General features: G+C 45.5%; 1 protein-coding gene across 2 annotated transcripts in view; it reads left to right on the top strand.

Moving 5' to 3' along the window:
• Positions 1-4,641: 4,641 nt before the first annotated feature.
• ENTPD3 (ectonucleoside triphosphate diphosphohydrolase 3) overlaps positions 4,642-16,797 on the top strand; it is a 32,752-nt gene continuing 20,596 nt past the window's right edge. Inside the window, exons 1-3 of one of the 2 annotated variants that reach the window (XM_040246178.1) lie at positions 4,642-4,721; positions 5,519-5,570; positions 9,238-9,365. In XM_040246178.1, coding sequence (XP_040102112.1) covers positions 5,531-5,570; positions 9,238-9,365 — 168 coding nt within the window. In that variant the 5' untranslated portion in view covers positions 4,642-4,721; positions 5,519-5,530. Of the gene's footprint in view, positions 4,722-4,741; positions 5,215-5,518; positions 5,571-9,237; positions 9,366-16,797 lie in introns of those variants that run through there. The other variant, XM_040246179.1, reaches the window with a different exon arrangement.

Raw genomic sequence — 16,797 nt, 5'->3', positions numbered from 1 at the left:
GAACATTAAGAAACATGAGGTGATGCATTGCAGTGGGATTTAAATTTGGTTCAAACAGTGAAGGTGAGGACTGCTTTAGAAGAGAGCAGGAATTAAGGTCATCTGGGGCATATGCTCACAAACACACATTCACCTGTTCCACTTCCTCCTTAACCATTCTTCACGACCTCTGGCAATTTGGCTTCCACCGTGAGGCTCCATTATTAGACCTTTACTCCTGGTCATCTCTAGTCTCTCTCCAAACTCCAACCATTCCCATTCACTAATGATGTACATTTCTAGCCTTAAGCTTCCAAAAATAATGGAATCATAGACAGATGATAACTACAGTCTCCATTTCACAGGTTAAAAACAACAACAACAACCACCTGAGGATCCAGGAAGTCTAGAGATGTGTTCAGTTTCATGTACCTGCTGGTAATTAGAGCTGAGACTAAGAAGTCAGGTTTCCTAAATATTAGTTTAACATTCCTTGGGATAACCCAGTTGTCCCTCTGGTCTATGAGCAACTATGAACTATCTCCAATTGGATATGCTTTGTTCAACTCAAAGACTTCAAGCTGCAACATGCAGTCAGAAAGACAGCAGTAGCTTGTAAAAATGCTGAGTCTTAAATGGAAAACTGGGGAAAAGTATGTGTCATATAAGATAGTCAAAGGGTTAATATCCTCCATTTGTAAGACAGCATTCTGTCCATTTGACTTATATTTATTGAGAATTTACTAGCTGCTTGACTGTGGTAGACACTATGAATATCATGGTGAGTAAAAATAGCATGGTTTTTACTTGCATGGGATTTACCATCTAGTAGGCAGAGACAGACTCATCAGAAATCATTGTTGCGGAAGGCAGTCACATGCAGCTTCCTGCCTCCTGCCTGGAAGGGTTGCCCTGGGCCTGGAACACTTCCTTACAAAGAGAGAAAAAGCCCTACAGCCTGTACCAGCCATACTTCTTTGTTTTGGAACATCTTTCCCTGTTCTAGGTTTGATGTGTACTTTTTTGTTCTGCTTGGGCATCTGGCTCATTGGCCCTCAGGCATGTCCCCACCTTTTTGAATTTCAAACCCATATGCGGGAGAGGGTGTCCTTCACCTGCAGCAGAAAAGGGGTCCATGCACCATCTCCCTGTCTTACTCTGGGCTGTGGAGTGAGACCCGCTGACCACAGGGGATGGATGCTGGCTCTTAAAGCTGCTCTTGCTCTGTCTCTTTACGGGGGGAAAGCGTTGTTCCATCCAGAGCCTGTGTAAGTTCTCTCTTTCTTGGTGACCCTGACACCTGCAAACCATGCAGTGGGTTGACACCCTGGTACCGCTGCTCCTGGTGGGAGGCAACAGGTGTCACTTGCTCCACAACTGCCATAATGAAACCACAGCTGAAGGAAAGAAAAGACCACTGAGGGAGCATGTAACTGAAGGGTGGATGTGACTGAGCTGAGAATGGAAGTATAAACCAGAACTAGTTAGGGAAAAATAAAAGAGAGGCAGACACTACCCTGTCCCTTAGGCAAAGGCAAAGGAAATTATGTGCAACTGGCCCATGGCAGGAGGAAATATATTTAAAAAACTGGAGGTTTCCCTGGTGGGCCAATGGCTAAGATTCCACATTCCCAATGCAAGGGGTCCAGGTTCAATCCCTGGGCAGGGAACTAGATCCCACACGCCACAACTAAGCGTTTGCACACCGCAACTAAAGATCCCGTATGCCACAACTAAGACCCAGTCCAGCCAAATTAACCAATTTAAAGAAAGCCGGTGTGCCCTCGGGGCATAAAGTAAGAAGAAGGATGAGACTAAAAGAGGTAGAGAAAGGAAGGTTGGGACCAGACAGAGCAGGACCTTTTAGGTTATATTGAGGATTTGAGTCTATATCGGTTGAGAAATGGCTGGCACAGAAGTGTGTGTTAAGGACGGGGCTGACACAGTGAGATTTGTCTTTTGAAAAGAGGAGGGTGGCAGCGATGGGAAAATGGATCGGAAAGGAAGAAAGTGAGACCACTGCCCATGTCCAGGAGAGAGGCAAGGGTAGCTTAGGCCAGTGGTTCTCAAACTGAGAAATTTTACCCCTTAGAAAACACTTGGCAATGTCTGGAGACATTTTTGGGTGTTCCACTATGTGTGGAGGGATGTCACTGGCATTTAGTGGGTGAAGATCAGGGATGTTACTAAATTATGACATACAGAACTGACCCCACAACAAAGGATTATCTGGCCTGAAATACAAATAGTGCCAAAGACCGGGAAACCCTTGCTCAGACTGTGGTGGTGGTGAAGATAGAGTACATATTGCAGAGATAATTAAGATGTTAATATCCACAGTAATTAGTGGCTGATTATGAGGAATGAGGGAAAGATTATCTAAGATAACCCTCAGGTTGCTGGCTTGCCCAAGTGGATGAGCAGGAGTGGCATCCACTGAAATAAGAAAATTTTGGAGGTGGTGATGATCTGGTAGTAGAAGATAAGGAATTCAGCTTGAAGCCTCATAAACTGAGATGCCTTTTAAAACATCCAAAGAAGTCAAACAGCCAGTTCTCTAAGTCTACAGTTCAAGGTGGGAATCCTGAGCAGGAAACATGTATTGAAGGGGCTTTTGTGACTAGAAGAGAAGGTGTGGGCATGGATGAGATTACCTAAGAAGGGAGTACAGAGTGAGGAGAAAAGAGGGCCCAGGACTACTTGTTGAGAAACTCCTGGGAGAAGAGCACAAACTAGTAAAAAGCTTCGAGGAGGTGGGAACAAAACCAGGGCATGTCACATCCCAGAAGCTTCAAAAAGGCTTATTTTCCCCACAGCTTTTCCAACATGGAGTATCATTGATCTTTTTTGGTGGTGGTGTTATATTCATTAGTTTGTTGTATTTTTAGATTTCATATATAAGTGATATCAACAGTACTTTGTTTCTCTCAGACTTACTTCCCTAGCCACAATGCTCTCCAAGTCCATCCACGTTGCTGCAAATGGCAAAATTTTGTTCTTTTTATGGGTAATACACCACACCCATACGCATCACAGTTTCCTTAACCATTCACTTGCCGAAGGGCACTGAGGTAGCTTCCATATCTTGGTTATTATAAGTAGTGCTGCTATGAACATTGGGGTGCATGTATCCTTTCCAACTCAGGGGAACTGCTGGATCTTATGGTAGCTTTATTTTTAGCTTTTTTGAAGAACCTCCATACTGTTTTCCACAGTAGCTGCACTAGTTTACATTCCTATCAGCCATGTATGAGGGTTCCCCTTTCTCCACAGCCTCACCAACATTTGTTTTTGTGCTCTTGTTGATGAAAGTCATTCACAGATAGTTTCAGCTTTGCTATTACTTGGCTTAAAAAGTCTAATTTAAAGATATCAAAGTTTTAGGCCCAGGAAACTCTTCTCAGCTGCTGGGAAACCCTAGGGGATGTTAAGGTCAGTTATTCATCCCTTCGAGCCAGTGTTGACCCCAGGTGTAGGGGCAGCATCAGCAGCTGTTTGTGGGTTTATGACCCCCTGGGTGCAGAGAGTCCTTCATCTTTCAGTCCTAAGCCTTGTGTTTCATTGACGCACAGCTTTCAATGAAAAGAAGCCTTGCAATTCAGCAAGTATTTACTGAATGCCCCACTCTAGACTCTGTTCAAATCCTGTTCAACAGTCCATGTCCATCAGACTTAGGTGAATGACTGGTGCCCTTGCATGCTCTGTGTGTGTGTGCACCCACAGACACACACCCAGCTTGGGACCCTCGTCTTTGGGCTCAAAAGTCTCAAAAAACAGGGGTACTGTTCTCTGAAGGACCTTGTCTCATGAAGGGTTTGGCCCTACCTGCACAGGACAGAAAACTAGTGGCGCCCAGGACCTAGCTCCCAAGGACACTGTCGAGGTCTCAGCAATTCCTTTCAAAAATTCAGGAGCCACAAAGAGGGATGATTCAACAGAAGCCTGCTTATTATGCATCTTGCTGGGATCATTCCAAGAGTCCTTGGGGGTCACTCAGAGGGGCCACAAGGCTACCTGCTGGTGCATTAAAAACAGACTCCTGGGGCATGTGAATGGCTGCATCTTTGTCACTTTTCCTATTTGGCCTCTTCTAAGAAGTGCTTGGACTGAATTTTGGCCTATAAAATGCAGTGAGGGGAGAGCATTGCTCAGTACCTAGTGACAATGTCCCTGGGCATAGTGAAGGCAGTTCTGCTAAACTAAGAGGGAAGGACTCTGATTACTTTGCTCTCCTGGTCCAAGTGACCCAGGGGCCAGTCTGCTTACCTGTCTCACCCTCACCATTACAGGTGTCCTCGACGTCGTGGAAAGATGGCGCACACCCACAGAGTGCCTAGTCTCTGCCCTGCCCTGACCCCACTTCCCCTCTACTGAGGCTTGGCGTAATAGTGAAGGAAACTAACAGATAAGTCAAAAGGCTCTTGGCCTTGACATCAAAAGAGGGCAGCACGTAGAAGACATCACCCCCGCCCCACTTTCCCCAGGTAGGCCCGGGCGGGATCGCTAGTGAAGAGCCAAGGCCCCGCTGCGGTTCCCAAACCTCCCCGCCCCCATTCCGCATGATAGTGAACTAGAAGAGGGAAGGTGAAGAGGTGCTTGGCCAGGACCAGCGGGCGGGCCTAGGACACGGAAGCCCCGCCCCGCCCCGCCCTCGCCCAGCCTCCGCAGGAGCTCCTGGCGCTCTGGCTGCCGGCTAGCACTGCGGCAGCGCCAGCCGCCTTCCTCCGGTCGTCTACGCACAGGTGAGGAGAGGACCCCGCGTCTGAGCCGCTGCAGGAGTGGGAAGCTTCGCGGGGCTGAAATCTGGAAGGGAAGAAAACGGAATCGAAATCCTCAGGGGGCCGGAGGGAGGGACAGAAGTACGCGTGCCCCACGTCCTCGGGCCGTGGGGAGGTGATCCATGCGGCCCCCGGAGAGGTGGACGCGTCTTTAACCGAGCGCTTCTTCGGGTCCAAACGAGCGCCGGGAGCTTGTATGCCTTGACTGTTGTGGGGATTCAGTCCAGAGTGGGGCCTCCTAGATCCTGGGGCGCTGGATGCCGGGGACCCGACATCCTCTTGCAATGGTCGCCAGCCAGCAGCGACAGATACTCGTCCTGGATCTTGAAAGGGCGACCTCGGGCTCGCAAGCCGCGAACACACAAAGAAACCTCCCTTGCTGGCGTGCTTTGAAAAACAGCCCTGTCTCAGACTGTGAATGTTGATAATAGGCTGAAGATTTGTTCTGCCCCAGAAGGTGTGTACAGGTGGGAAAATCTGCAAGAGAAGCTCGACTTCTTCGAAAATTTTTTGAATTTAAATTTTCAGCAAGTCCGTTCTTCCTTTTTGCATGGGGGGGAGGTGGGGGTTGGCGAGAGATGACTCTAGAATATAAGCCCAGCTTTGGGTCTGCCTGGGAAATTCTAGGTTCATTTGGCCCCCAGAAGGCTTTCCTTTGGAAAAAGTGAAGTGGGTTTGTGCTTTAACGCGGTGCAAGTTTTCGGAACTTCTTAAGTCAGGGACCAAGTTCGCGCAGTCATTCTATGTTCTCTCACCTGCAGCTGGAAGGAGAGATGTTCACGGTGCTGACCCGCCAACCTTGCGAGCAAGCAGGTCAGTATCACTCAGCAGGCAGCGAGTATGATTTTGTCACATCACGCAAGAATCCCAGCTTCAGCCCACAGTCTCTTTCATCCACGTCCCCAGCAAATGACGGTTTAACTTCTTTGGTGGAAGACATTCTCCACCGGGCTTTTACCACCGGCATTCCACAGATAAAAGTAATTCTTTTCGTCAAAGCGACACAAAACCAGGACTAGCATACTTGTTTCACTTAAATGGTTTTTCCGGTTTGCATAATCCATTAATTTGGCCCTTGTGGTTTCCCTTACCCAGCTGTGTGTAAGGTCTGCTTTAGAATATTGTTGATTTTGTGATGAACTGTAAAGTACTTGGAGCTTGCCTCTCTTTCCATTCAAGTTACTGCTGGCCTGGCGCCTACAGCATCCCTTCCCCCTCCGCCCGCCTCCCGCCCCCCACCCCGCCCCCGCGGTCAGCGTTGTTACCACCTTTTACTGCAGGCACATGGGTAGAATTTGCACACACACGCACACACACATACAGACACACTTCGGAGCTTGTCCTGCCTGCCTCTGGAGCACATTTTGCAGTTGCTCTGTGTGGAAGCCTAGAAGGCTCTGGCCTCTCCACTCTTGGGAGGCACCTGGTAATTACAGTGTTTGTCCAGCCCTAATGACAGCACAGCTCTAGGCTGCAGTTCCCTAAATGAATGAGACCTGGTCTAGTCCACTTTGGTCTACGATAGGCTTTTCTGCTGGAGCAAGGGTTTGCTTAAAGTAATCACAGCTTTTTACCTGAAAACTGCTGAAGCGCAGAAGACTTAGGAGGCTAGGCTCGTGGCTGTGGTCAGGAGACTGCTTACGTATCACCCCCAGTTCCGCCCCATGGACAGATGTTCTTTAGTGGGGCCCCTAAATTGGTATTCAAAACACTTTGATAGTTTAACACATATACTGTAACATCACACATGCAGACTAACTTGTTACATTCCTTCCAAAGGACAAGTCTAACTTGGCAGATTAAACTTCTACCTTGTCTTGTATATAACTGACCTGGCATACACACTGTTTAACAGTTGATGCAAAAATTTGCCTCTGTGGATAAAACGGTTTCTGTCTGGGTCATATCCTTTGATCTGGAATCACAGAAAAGTGAGCCAAGACCCCTTCAGAGGCTCTGAAGGTTAACTCCACAGTAGCTGGCCTCCCTCCAGGTGCTATGACAAACGATTCCGCAGTGAGTAACTTGGTGTACAAGTCATTTAACACACTTGGGACCAGTTCTGTGGAATAAATTCCCAGAAGTGGGATTGTGAGGCAGATTGTATACACACTTGCAATTTTGATAGATGCTGACAAATTCCCCTCCAGTTCACTTCCAGTGACAAGGTAGGAAAACTAAGGCACCTTGGACATCAGGATGTGTCTGTGGCAGTATGGATACTGCAGGGGAGTCAGGTAAGGTAGTTAAGAGTTGGCTCTTCTGAGATATTGAGACCCACTGCATGACTGACCTCCCCAAGTAAAGAGCACTGTGATGTGACTGGATATTGAGGCTGAATCTAACTCTATATGGTAGTAAATACATGCTCTTTTTTTTTCTTCCAAGAAAATATCTCCTAGAAATAATATAAACAATAGCTTATGATGCTCTAAAAGTAGATGTTCCAGAATAGGACAGGTCTACCCCATTGCTGTTCAACAGAACTTTCTGTGATGGTAGAAATGTTCTGTAATTACACTGTCCAATATGGTAGCCACTTTTGATTATTGAACACTTAGAAAGTGGCTAGTACAACTGAGAAACTGAATTTTTAAATTTTATTTACTTTTAATTAATTTAGATACTCAATTGGTGAGACATATTTGGATTCTCTGAATTCACTGATCCTCCTGTTATGCTAGTGTTTATCATAGTTCAGCCATTTGAGTGTCACCACTTATGTTTATGCTATAATAGTTCTACCAAGACTATTATTTAGTCAATATTTTACTTTAATGTCTTTTTATCTTTAAAAAAAATTAGGTATAAGTTATATATATAGTGATAGGTAGTGGTGGTGGTGGTGGTGGTTTAGTCGCTCAGTCGTGTCCGACTCTTTGCAACCACATGGACGGTAGCCCACCAGGCTCCTCTGTCCATGGGATTTCCCAGGCAAGAATACTGGGGTGGGTTGCCATGCCCTCCTCCAGGGGATCTTGGAACCCAGGGATCGAACTCGGGTCTCCACATTGCAGGTGGATTCTTTATGCTGGTAAATGCAGGAGACCCACGTTTGATTCCTGGGTCAGGAAGATCCCCTGGAAAAGGGATAGGTTACCCACACCAGTGTTCTTGGGCTTCCCTTGTGGCTCAGACGGTAAAGAATCTGCCTGCAATGTGGGAGACCTGGGTCTGACACGACTGGGTGACTTTCACTTCTTTCATATACAGTGAAATGGATAGGTCTTAAGTTGTGTCCCTAAATTTGGTATTCTCGCCTTCTGGAAGGATTATGTTTTTAGAAAATGGACAATTTATAAGAATATTTTTTAAGGGAAATTGTATCTAAAGGAGCTGGTTTGCTGTGATTTTCAGTTTTTTTCCAAAGGACCTTGGAAAGTTTGATAAATTTTGAAAAATGCATAAACTCATATACCCCACAATCCTATTTAGATATAAGAGCATTTTCATTTCCCTAGAACGTACCTGCCCCAAACCCCTGTGCAATCACTGTTCTGATTTCTATCACCTGCCTGTTTTAGAGCTTAACATAAATGGAATCATTTCAGAAAGTTTCTTTCCTTCTTTTCTTTTTTTAAAAATAAACATATTTGCTACTTTATTTATGAAATTTTCATTAGCCCGCACTGGTATGTTAAGTCCCAAGTAAATATTTGCTCATAATCATCTGGTTAGGAAATATTAGCTTAAATTTAATAAGTAGAAATAGTCCATTATATATATTATATATTATCATATAATACATACAATTATCTTTACTTAGAGGCTATATATTTAGTTGATAACTCATATGCTACATTTTTTCTTTTGCATTTACATGTTATGATTAAAATATAAAATATAAACCCCAGAGATTATATGACCCCTTTGGGAGGGAACATGTGGATTGAGGTCTACTTACTCTTCATTTGTAAAGATGTCTATGTCTTTACTATAGACACAGGGAAAATGACTGAGATTGAATTCTTACTGGGCACCCACACATCTTTGGAATTCAGACACATTACCATTTGTTTGACAATGTCATCACGTACTAAACTTTATAATCATTGATTGTATCTGAAATACAATAGGAATTTCTTATTTATCTGAGGTTATTTTTAAATGGAATATTATATCACCTGCTTTAATAGAAAACTCATAATTTTCAAATGTACCTTGAAATAAATGTTGTTGGAAATCATCTCAGGGACAACCAGTAATATGCATAACACACTTTGGGAAATACCAGAGAGCAAGACTATGCACACCCTCCTTGCAAACGCTGTTTTAGTCCACTCTTTGGAGGAAAGATACTCAAATGGGTATTTGAGCCCAGTTGTAGTTCTAAATGTTTGGGTCTCAAAAAAGCCAGAGGAAGTGACTTATGCATGCATCTAAGCACCCAATTCAGCACCCAATTCACAGATTCTACGAAGAAGGGCAGGGCCCTGTTTCTGATTCCCCCTCATGTGTCTTCTGGGTTTCCTCATTTTAGGCCTCAAGGTCCTCTCCCGAACTCCAGCCATCATCGCCTTGGTGGTCTTGTTTTTGAGCATTGTGGTGCTTATGGCTATCACACTCATCCAGACACACCAGAAAGAGGTCCTCTTTCCAGGACCAAAGGTAGGTGTGAAGGGGTTGGCACTGAAGGGAAGAAATGGTCTCTGGCATCAGTGACTCTCAAGCTATGAGTTAGAAGAGAAGAAAATTCTTGCCCTTCCTCACCTCCAGCTGGAGCCAGGGAAAGGTGGGGTAAGGCCCAGGGAGAAAGACTGGACATGCTAGGTTTGTGGTGTCTGAGGTGACAGACTGATAGTGGTGACACCTTCTCCTAGGATGATGTGGTCTTGCTTTGACTCCTGACTGTTGGAACCAAAGCCAGACTTTGTTGCCAAGAATTATGGATGGCTACCAAAGATTTACCAGCTTGTCAGTCTCCCCAGATGGCCCAACCCTGCTCATGAGTGGAGACCAGGAGACTCAGGCTCTTCTTCTGGCCTAGCCTGGGTAAACAAAACCAAGGACCTGAAAAGTCTCCTTGATGGGTGCTGTGCTACCTCTCTTGAGTCTAGAAGTATGCCATGATCCCTCTGACTCCTCTCCCCACTGAAATTACTCAGGACCTTATGCTAAGTTCCAGAGACCTCTGTCAGCCCTTGATAAAACCATCCCCAAATGGATGGACTCTGGTAGACAGAACTGTACACAGCCCTCTGCCTTGGCTGTAAGGGTGACAGGAGGTGATCCCCTGAGGGACTATCAAGTGAAAGGTGAAGAGAATCAGTGAGTCCTTCAATTATTTTGAGTAGAAGTCAGCAAACTTCCTCCATAAAGAGCGAGACAGTACGTATTTTAGGTTTTGAGAACCACTTATAGTCTCTATTGGATATCTTCTTTTCTTTTTCTCTTCTTATGACTCTTTAAAGCTATGAAAACCACTCTTAGATGGAGGGCCATAGGAACCATGTTATTTGAATCTCATTTAGTATTTATCTTTGACCTTGGGTCTTTTCTATATCTTCCTGCTGTTAGGGATTGTTCATAGGCTATATTTGATATAGAGGTTTTTAAAAGATAAAAAGAACCATTTTTGTCTTGACTCTCTGGTTGAGTTTGATCTACCATCCAGAGTCCACTTTGCTAAAGGATTAGAGGAAAATCTGTGTCTTTCTTTCTGTCTGTCTGCCTTTAAATTAATTAATTAAATTTTTTCTGGCTGCAAAAAGAAGCTTGTGGGATCTTAATTCCCCAACTAGGGATCCAACCCAGGGCCCCAGCAGTAAGAATGCTGAGTCCTAACCACTGGACTGCCAGAGAATTTCCTAAAATCTTTCCTAGATAATAGAACTTTGTTCTTTTATATTTTACTTAAGAATCTCATCCTCCCATGAATAACGTGAATAAAAAAGAAAAAGAAAAGCCTCATGCAGCTGTGCAGTGGTGAGAGGAAAACAAATTATCTGGCTGTCCAAAGACATTAGCTAAGGCCTAGAGAAGCTGTTTTCCCAAGCTCCAGGCACTGCCTTCTATAAACTGTATAAAATCAGGAGTGCAACTAGAGGAAATACCATCTCCTTACTCTTTGTAAATTGCTAGTCAGTTGAGTGAGCATTTTTCCCTGAATTATCTCACTGAAATCTTGTGCCAACTATGGAAGAGGACAAGGCCTGTCACCACCATTTTGCAAGTGAGGAAACATAGGTTTGCTCAGTGGATGAGCAACATTCCTTTGCCCACCGCCAGGGCTCTCTTCATTTACTTCCAACTGTTCCTTGATCCTAAGTTCTGAACAGGAAGCCCAGGAGGAGATACTGGCCTCTGATAGGAAAACATGTCCTCCCTTGCACAGGAAGGGAGGAGGGGAGGACGGGCACAGAGACAGGAAGGTGCTGAATTGCAGGAGCAACTTGGGGGGCAAGTAACCATTCTTAGACCCTAGTGCCACCCTGTGAGTGCATGATCAGTTGCTTCAGTCATGTCTGACTCTGCAACCCTATGGGCCATACCCCACCAGGCTCCTCTGTCCATGGGATTTCCCAGGCAAGAGTACTGGAGAGGGGTTCCATTTCCTCCTCCAGGGGATCTTCCCAACCCAGGGATCGAACCCATGTCTCTTGCATCTCCTGCACTGGCAGGCAGGTTCTTTACCACTAACGCCACCTGGGAAGCCCATCACCACCCTTAGACCCCATAAATCAAAGGAACCAGCTCTAGCTGCACTCTGGGTACACTTCTCCATGGGACAAGGGAATGTGCCCACCAAGAGCCATGCTTCCCCTTCTAGAACATGCCTAGGAGCCCAGAACCCAGGGTCTGTGTGGGCCTTCCCCTGAGAGTAGACCTCGCCACTGATCTGAGGGGTGGCAAAGGGGCAGCTGCTTGCAGGGAGACTAGACAGAGCATGGGCATGGTCTACAGTCTGAGCTAGCCCACCTTCTACAGTCAATGTACAGGTGCATGAGGCTGTTCACACTGTGGATTTGCCTGTGGATGAGAAGAAGACAGGTGGCGGGGGGGGTGGGCAGGACAGGGCAGAAGTTTTCCTTTATAAAAAAGTGTCCCTTGGGCCCTTCAAATGTGAGGGATAGGCTGGGTAAGACAGTTGTTTGGGGAGATGAGAGGTAAGTTCAAAAGGGAGGGACATGGAGAAATTAGAAGACCTGAAGAGTAAACTGAGTAGAGAAAAGTGGGTCCCCAAGCAGTGTGGAGGGTGCTATTGAAGGAGACCATGTTTAGTTCCACTGTTCAGAGGGGCTTCCCTAGTCAAACATGCCTGTGCAAGATAGTCATCTGGGGGTGACCCCAGGAAGCACTGTGCAGGATGGAAGTGAGACAGAAGGGAAGGGGCTTCTGTCCCAGTGGAGGGGCTGATACCCAGCAGGATACCACTGTGGGCAGCTGGGACTGCCCTGGGAGCCAGTGCAGAACTCACCTCAGGGATGAAATCTGTCACAGGCATACAGAACACCTGGCTCGGTCATCCGAGTCCAGGGCGTGTTTACACACCAGCTTCCATTAGTCATCGGCTGAGGGCTGCTCCCTGGGGGACATAAGCTCTTTAGTATTTCTGGCATATTGTGAGCTTAGGTTGGCTGGGCCAATGGAGACGGCCTTCAGGCAGGTAGAAAGTGCATACATAAGTGGACATCACAGGGGTGAGGGAACCCTGTGACTGTCACCCCGTAGGTAGACTATTTTCATTCCGACTTTGAAAACGAGAAAACAGAGGAACAGAAAGGGCAAATAGCTTCCTGCGATTACACAGATTAGAAATAACATAATTGGCATAGAAGGAAGAAAAAAAGCAGAGAACAAAGGCCTTAGGCAAGAGTTTGGAAGGATTGGTATGTATATCCGCATTAGCAGACACAGTTCAGAGAGGGGATTTTTAATTTCTTCAGCCCCGGCTGTAGGAGAATGAGTTGTATGACATTGGAATATTGGCTCAGGGGCTCATCCTGTTTCACTGAGAGAGTTAGGTGTGAGAAAAGACAGATGTTGTGGCCAGCTGAAGTGGAGTCGAATGACAGCTTGGAAGGGGGCCCTTCACATGCAGCTTTTCTCAGGCTGTCCAGAGACCTGTCCTTCTGTTGTGCAATGTGTGCTGGGGGTGGGAAGGGCAGTGTGGAGGTGGAGGCAGTGAATATTAAAAAAAATGAAAAAATATATAAAGTTTTCATTGTCTGTGTTTTCATACCTTGCCTCATCTTGCCTTTGTGTGCAGCTGGTGGTTCTGAGGGGCCAGCTCCATGGTGGTCTGCCTATATAGGGGGCCCTGGAATGTTCCTCAAGACCCATATGAGAAGTCAAGATATCTGGCTATTAAATCCAATGTTGGCCCACCTGACCTTGTTTTATCTAAGTGTTCCATTCAGTTCAGTTCAGTTGCTCAGTCATGTCCAACTCTTTGTGACCCCATGGACTGCAGCACGCCAGCCCTCCCTGTCCATCACCAACTCCCAGAGTTCACCCAAACTCATGTCCATTGAGTCAGTGATGCCATCCAACCATCTCCTCCTCTGTCGTCCCCTTCTCCTCCTGCCTTCAATCTTTCCCAGCATCAGGGTCTTTTCAAATGAGTCATCTCTTTGCATCAGGTGGCCAAAGTATTGGAGTTTCAGCTTTAATATCAGTCCTTCCAGTGAACACTCAGGACTGATCTCATACAGTGGAACTATTAAAATTTAGGCAGTGATGGAAATATCCCCAGTCCCTTTATCATTGTTACTGGTTTGACCTGCTCTATCAGCTTGAAGAGTAAGCATGACAACGTTGCCTTTGTTTTTCACCCACCCTGGCGCTTTATTATCATCAAGTCTGATACCTGCCTCTTGAGGCTCTACCCTCCCAACGCCATCACAGTTGCTGAGAAGCCCTGAAGCCTCTCAGTCCCATCTGATCAATATCCCAGTGCCTCTGCCACTGTCGCTTGCACCAACATGGTGCCGCTGTTGAAGAAGGGCATGCAGAGTTCCAGGTTTCAGGGATAGTGCTTTTCTCCCGTGACCTCTCAGGCCACATTAGAGCCCAGGTTGGGTCACACAACTCTCCAAATCACAACAACTGGACTGGGCTCTGTTAAAACCATCTCTTTCTAACCCTCATCCATTCTCAGTCATCAGCCTGGGTATCAGGTGCCCTGTGGCCCACCCTGGTTTCCCTCTTGGAAAACAAGAGTTGGGTAATTGGTTTCTTCCTTTCTAGAGAGCCCTGGCTCTTTATACACATTGGTCATTCTCCTCTCCACCCAGATCTGCACACCACTTAACTAAGAGTTTGCTTTCAAGGGTCTTTTGTCTGAACAAAGTCTGCCATACCATACCAGGCACCTTCTTACTAATCAGTCACCCTGTTAAGACTTGTTTTTCTTCAAGAAATATCATATATTAATGCATCTCTATGGAACCTAGAAAGATGGTACTGCTGAACCTATCTGCAAGGCAGCAATGGAGACACGGACACAGAGAACAGATTTGTGAGCACAGAGTGGGAAGGAGAGGGTGGGACGAATGGAGAGAGTAGCAAGGAAACATATACATTACCATAGGTAAAGTAGAGAGCCAGCAGGAATTGGCCGTATGACTCAGGGAACTCAAACTGGGGCTCTGTGACAACCTAGAGAGGTGGGATGGGGTAGGAGGTGGGAAAGAGGTTCAAGAGGGATAGGACATATATATACCTACGGGTGATTCATGCTGACGTATGGCAGAAACCAATTCAATATTGTAAAGCAATTATCCTTCAATTAAAAATACATGTTTAAAAAGACTTGTTTTCAAGATGAATATGAAGATCAGCTTTTCAAACAATCTTGAAAAAGAAGAACAAATTTAGAGTATTCACATTTCTTGATTTCAAAACTTACTACAAAGCTATAATAAATGTACCAGTGTTCAGTTCAAAAAAAATAAATAAATAAAAAGACTTGTTTTTCTTGGAACTCAGGGAAAGTATAGGGGCTATGGGTACAGGTTTGAGAGTCAGACCCCAGCTTGATCCCAAGTCTGTGACCTTGACTAATTATTTACCTCTGTGAGCCTCATTTTTCCCATCTGTCAAGTGGGGATGATGATAACACCTGCCTTATAAATGCGACACTAAGGCCCTTTCTGCACTGCCTGACATATTATAAGGGTTCAGCAAATGTTTATTACTATCCCTATTCTATTATAGTAAGAGTAATGATGATGATGATGATAAACATATCTAAGAAAGCTGATCATGTGATCTTTGCTTTTGCTTTTCCTAGAAGCTCACACAGTCCATGACCATGGGTTAATATGGAAGACTGTTTCTTTTTGGTTGACCCACTGAGTGTGTCTTCAGTTCTGCATCAGGCCATGTTTTTGTTTTTGTTTTTTTTCTGACAGTGCACTAAACAGAGGGTGACTTGCTGCTTTTCACCCAAACATCACCCACTTCATTGAACTGAATGAAATTCATTCTCCTCTTACACCTTCCTCCATGGAACCATATTGAGTTGCACTGATCTAGGCAAATGAACTCTGAAAACTGGTTAAAGACCAATTTTTCCACTTTTGAAAATGACAGTGAAAGATGGTGGGGTGAGGGTGGGTTGTGTTAGTAAGAAGTAGCCCTGGGCCTCAAGGCTGCTGTCAGTACATCAGCAGGTACACAAGGGGCCACCATTTCTCCTGCAAATCTCAGAGCAAAGTCGCTGGAGGCACCCACTGTGGTGAAAACTAAATCCCATTTTTCTGGAGTTACAAATGAAAATGGACATTCTTCTTTCTTTCTGATCTTGGCCCAGGAACCCTAAGCGTTCTTCATGAAGGGTTGGAATAAAGAAGATTTGGGGGTAGACAGTGTGGTATCCTCTGGAGTGGTTGCCTTCTTACGCTCGCTCTCCTATCAGTACCTGGCCTGGAGGGGCCGGTGGAGGGGTAGTGAGCAGGTTGGCAGCAGAGGGAAGGAAAGCAAGCACTGACACGGAGGCTCAGACCTCTGGAGTGCCTGATTTCCTTCAGTTTCAACCTGTGCTTTAATCTCATGGGGAGCCTCTGCCTGGAACAGATTGTGAACAATGCCTCCCTTGTTTGCCATAGAAGGGTGTCATGTCAGGATCTCAAGCAATACGCGTCATCAGACTGAAGAGCCAAGTTGAAGAGGCTGTTCAAGTTCAAATACCAGTGTACACAGGGGGTTCTAAGTCTTAATAGAATGGAGGAGCTGGAGTAACACTTTTTTATTTGCTCCTATTTCAAATGAAGCAGGTGTTCATGGCAGAGTTTAGAATCAGGGGATTGGTTAAATGAATCACTGTACATCTCACAGTCAATGTGATGACTGTCTTAAAAATCATGATGTCAGCATTTTTACTGATGGGGAGAGATGTTCTTGATATACTGTTTTAGTAAGAAAAGAGCATTGGAGAAGCTTCTCTGTAGTATAATCCTGTGTTGATTTAAAAACATATGAAACGTAAGTGTATATGCAGTTGTATGCACAGAAGACTATTGGAAAAGATATACAACAAGGTGTCAAAACAGTAGTTGGGTTTGAAGAGTGTTATTCACTTTTCTTTCCTCTTTTTCTTGCTTTGTAATTTTATTTATTTTTCTTACTGGTTTTTCTATGTAGCCTGTATTTATTGAACAGCCAGTAAGCATCAGGCAGATGGTCTCCTATTTACTTCTGAAAGGAAGTTGTCTGAAAATGATGGAATCCAGAGAGGTTAGGTCTCTTACACAATATTGGAAAAGTAGGAATCCATCCGATTTGACCTGCCTCCAGAACCCAACGTCATCTTCCTCTCTGAGACAAGCTAGGCTAACTCAGTGGCAGAGGAATTGGGGAAAAGCTGCAACCCAGAAGCCTGTGATGCCCTGGGCTGACTCCAGCCCAACCAGATACTGACCTCGGTCAGCATAACTCATTCCTGTGCCCCTTGGCTGCTACTGCATGCTCTGTCCTGGGCAGGTCTGGTCCAGGGCCTGGGCTGGGCCACGCCTTCAAGCAAAGCTCTCTGGTAACTGCCTCAAGCTGGGTGAGATGGCTGGCAATACCCTCCTGTCCATTCTTCCACACGAGTCAC

Source organism: Oryx dammah, unplaced genomic scaffold (assembly GCF_014754425.2).
Source record: "Oryx dammah isolate SB20612 unplaced genomic scaffold, SCBI_Odam_1.1 HiC_scaffold_9, whole genome shotgun sequence".
NCBI classification, from domain to species: Eukaryota; Metazoa; Chordata; class Mammalia; order Artiodactyla; family Bovidae; genus Oryx; species Oryx dammah.
Note: the sequence above shows the minus strand (reverse complement) of the source record. Positions and strands in the feature narration are given on the sequence as shown.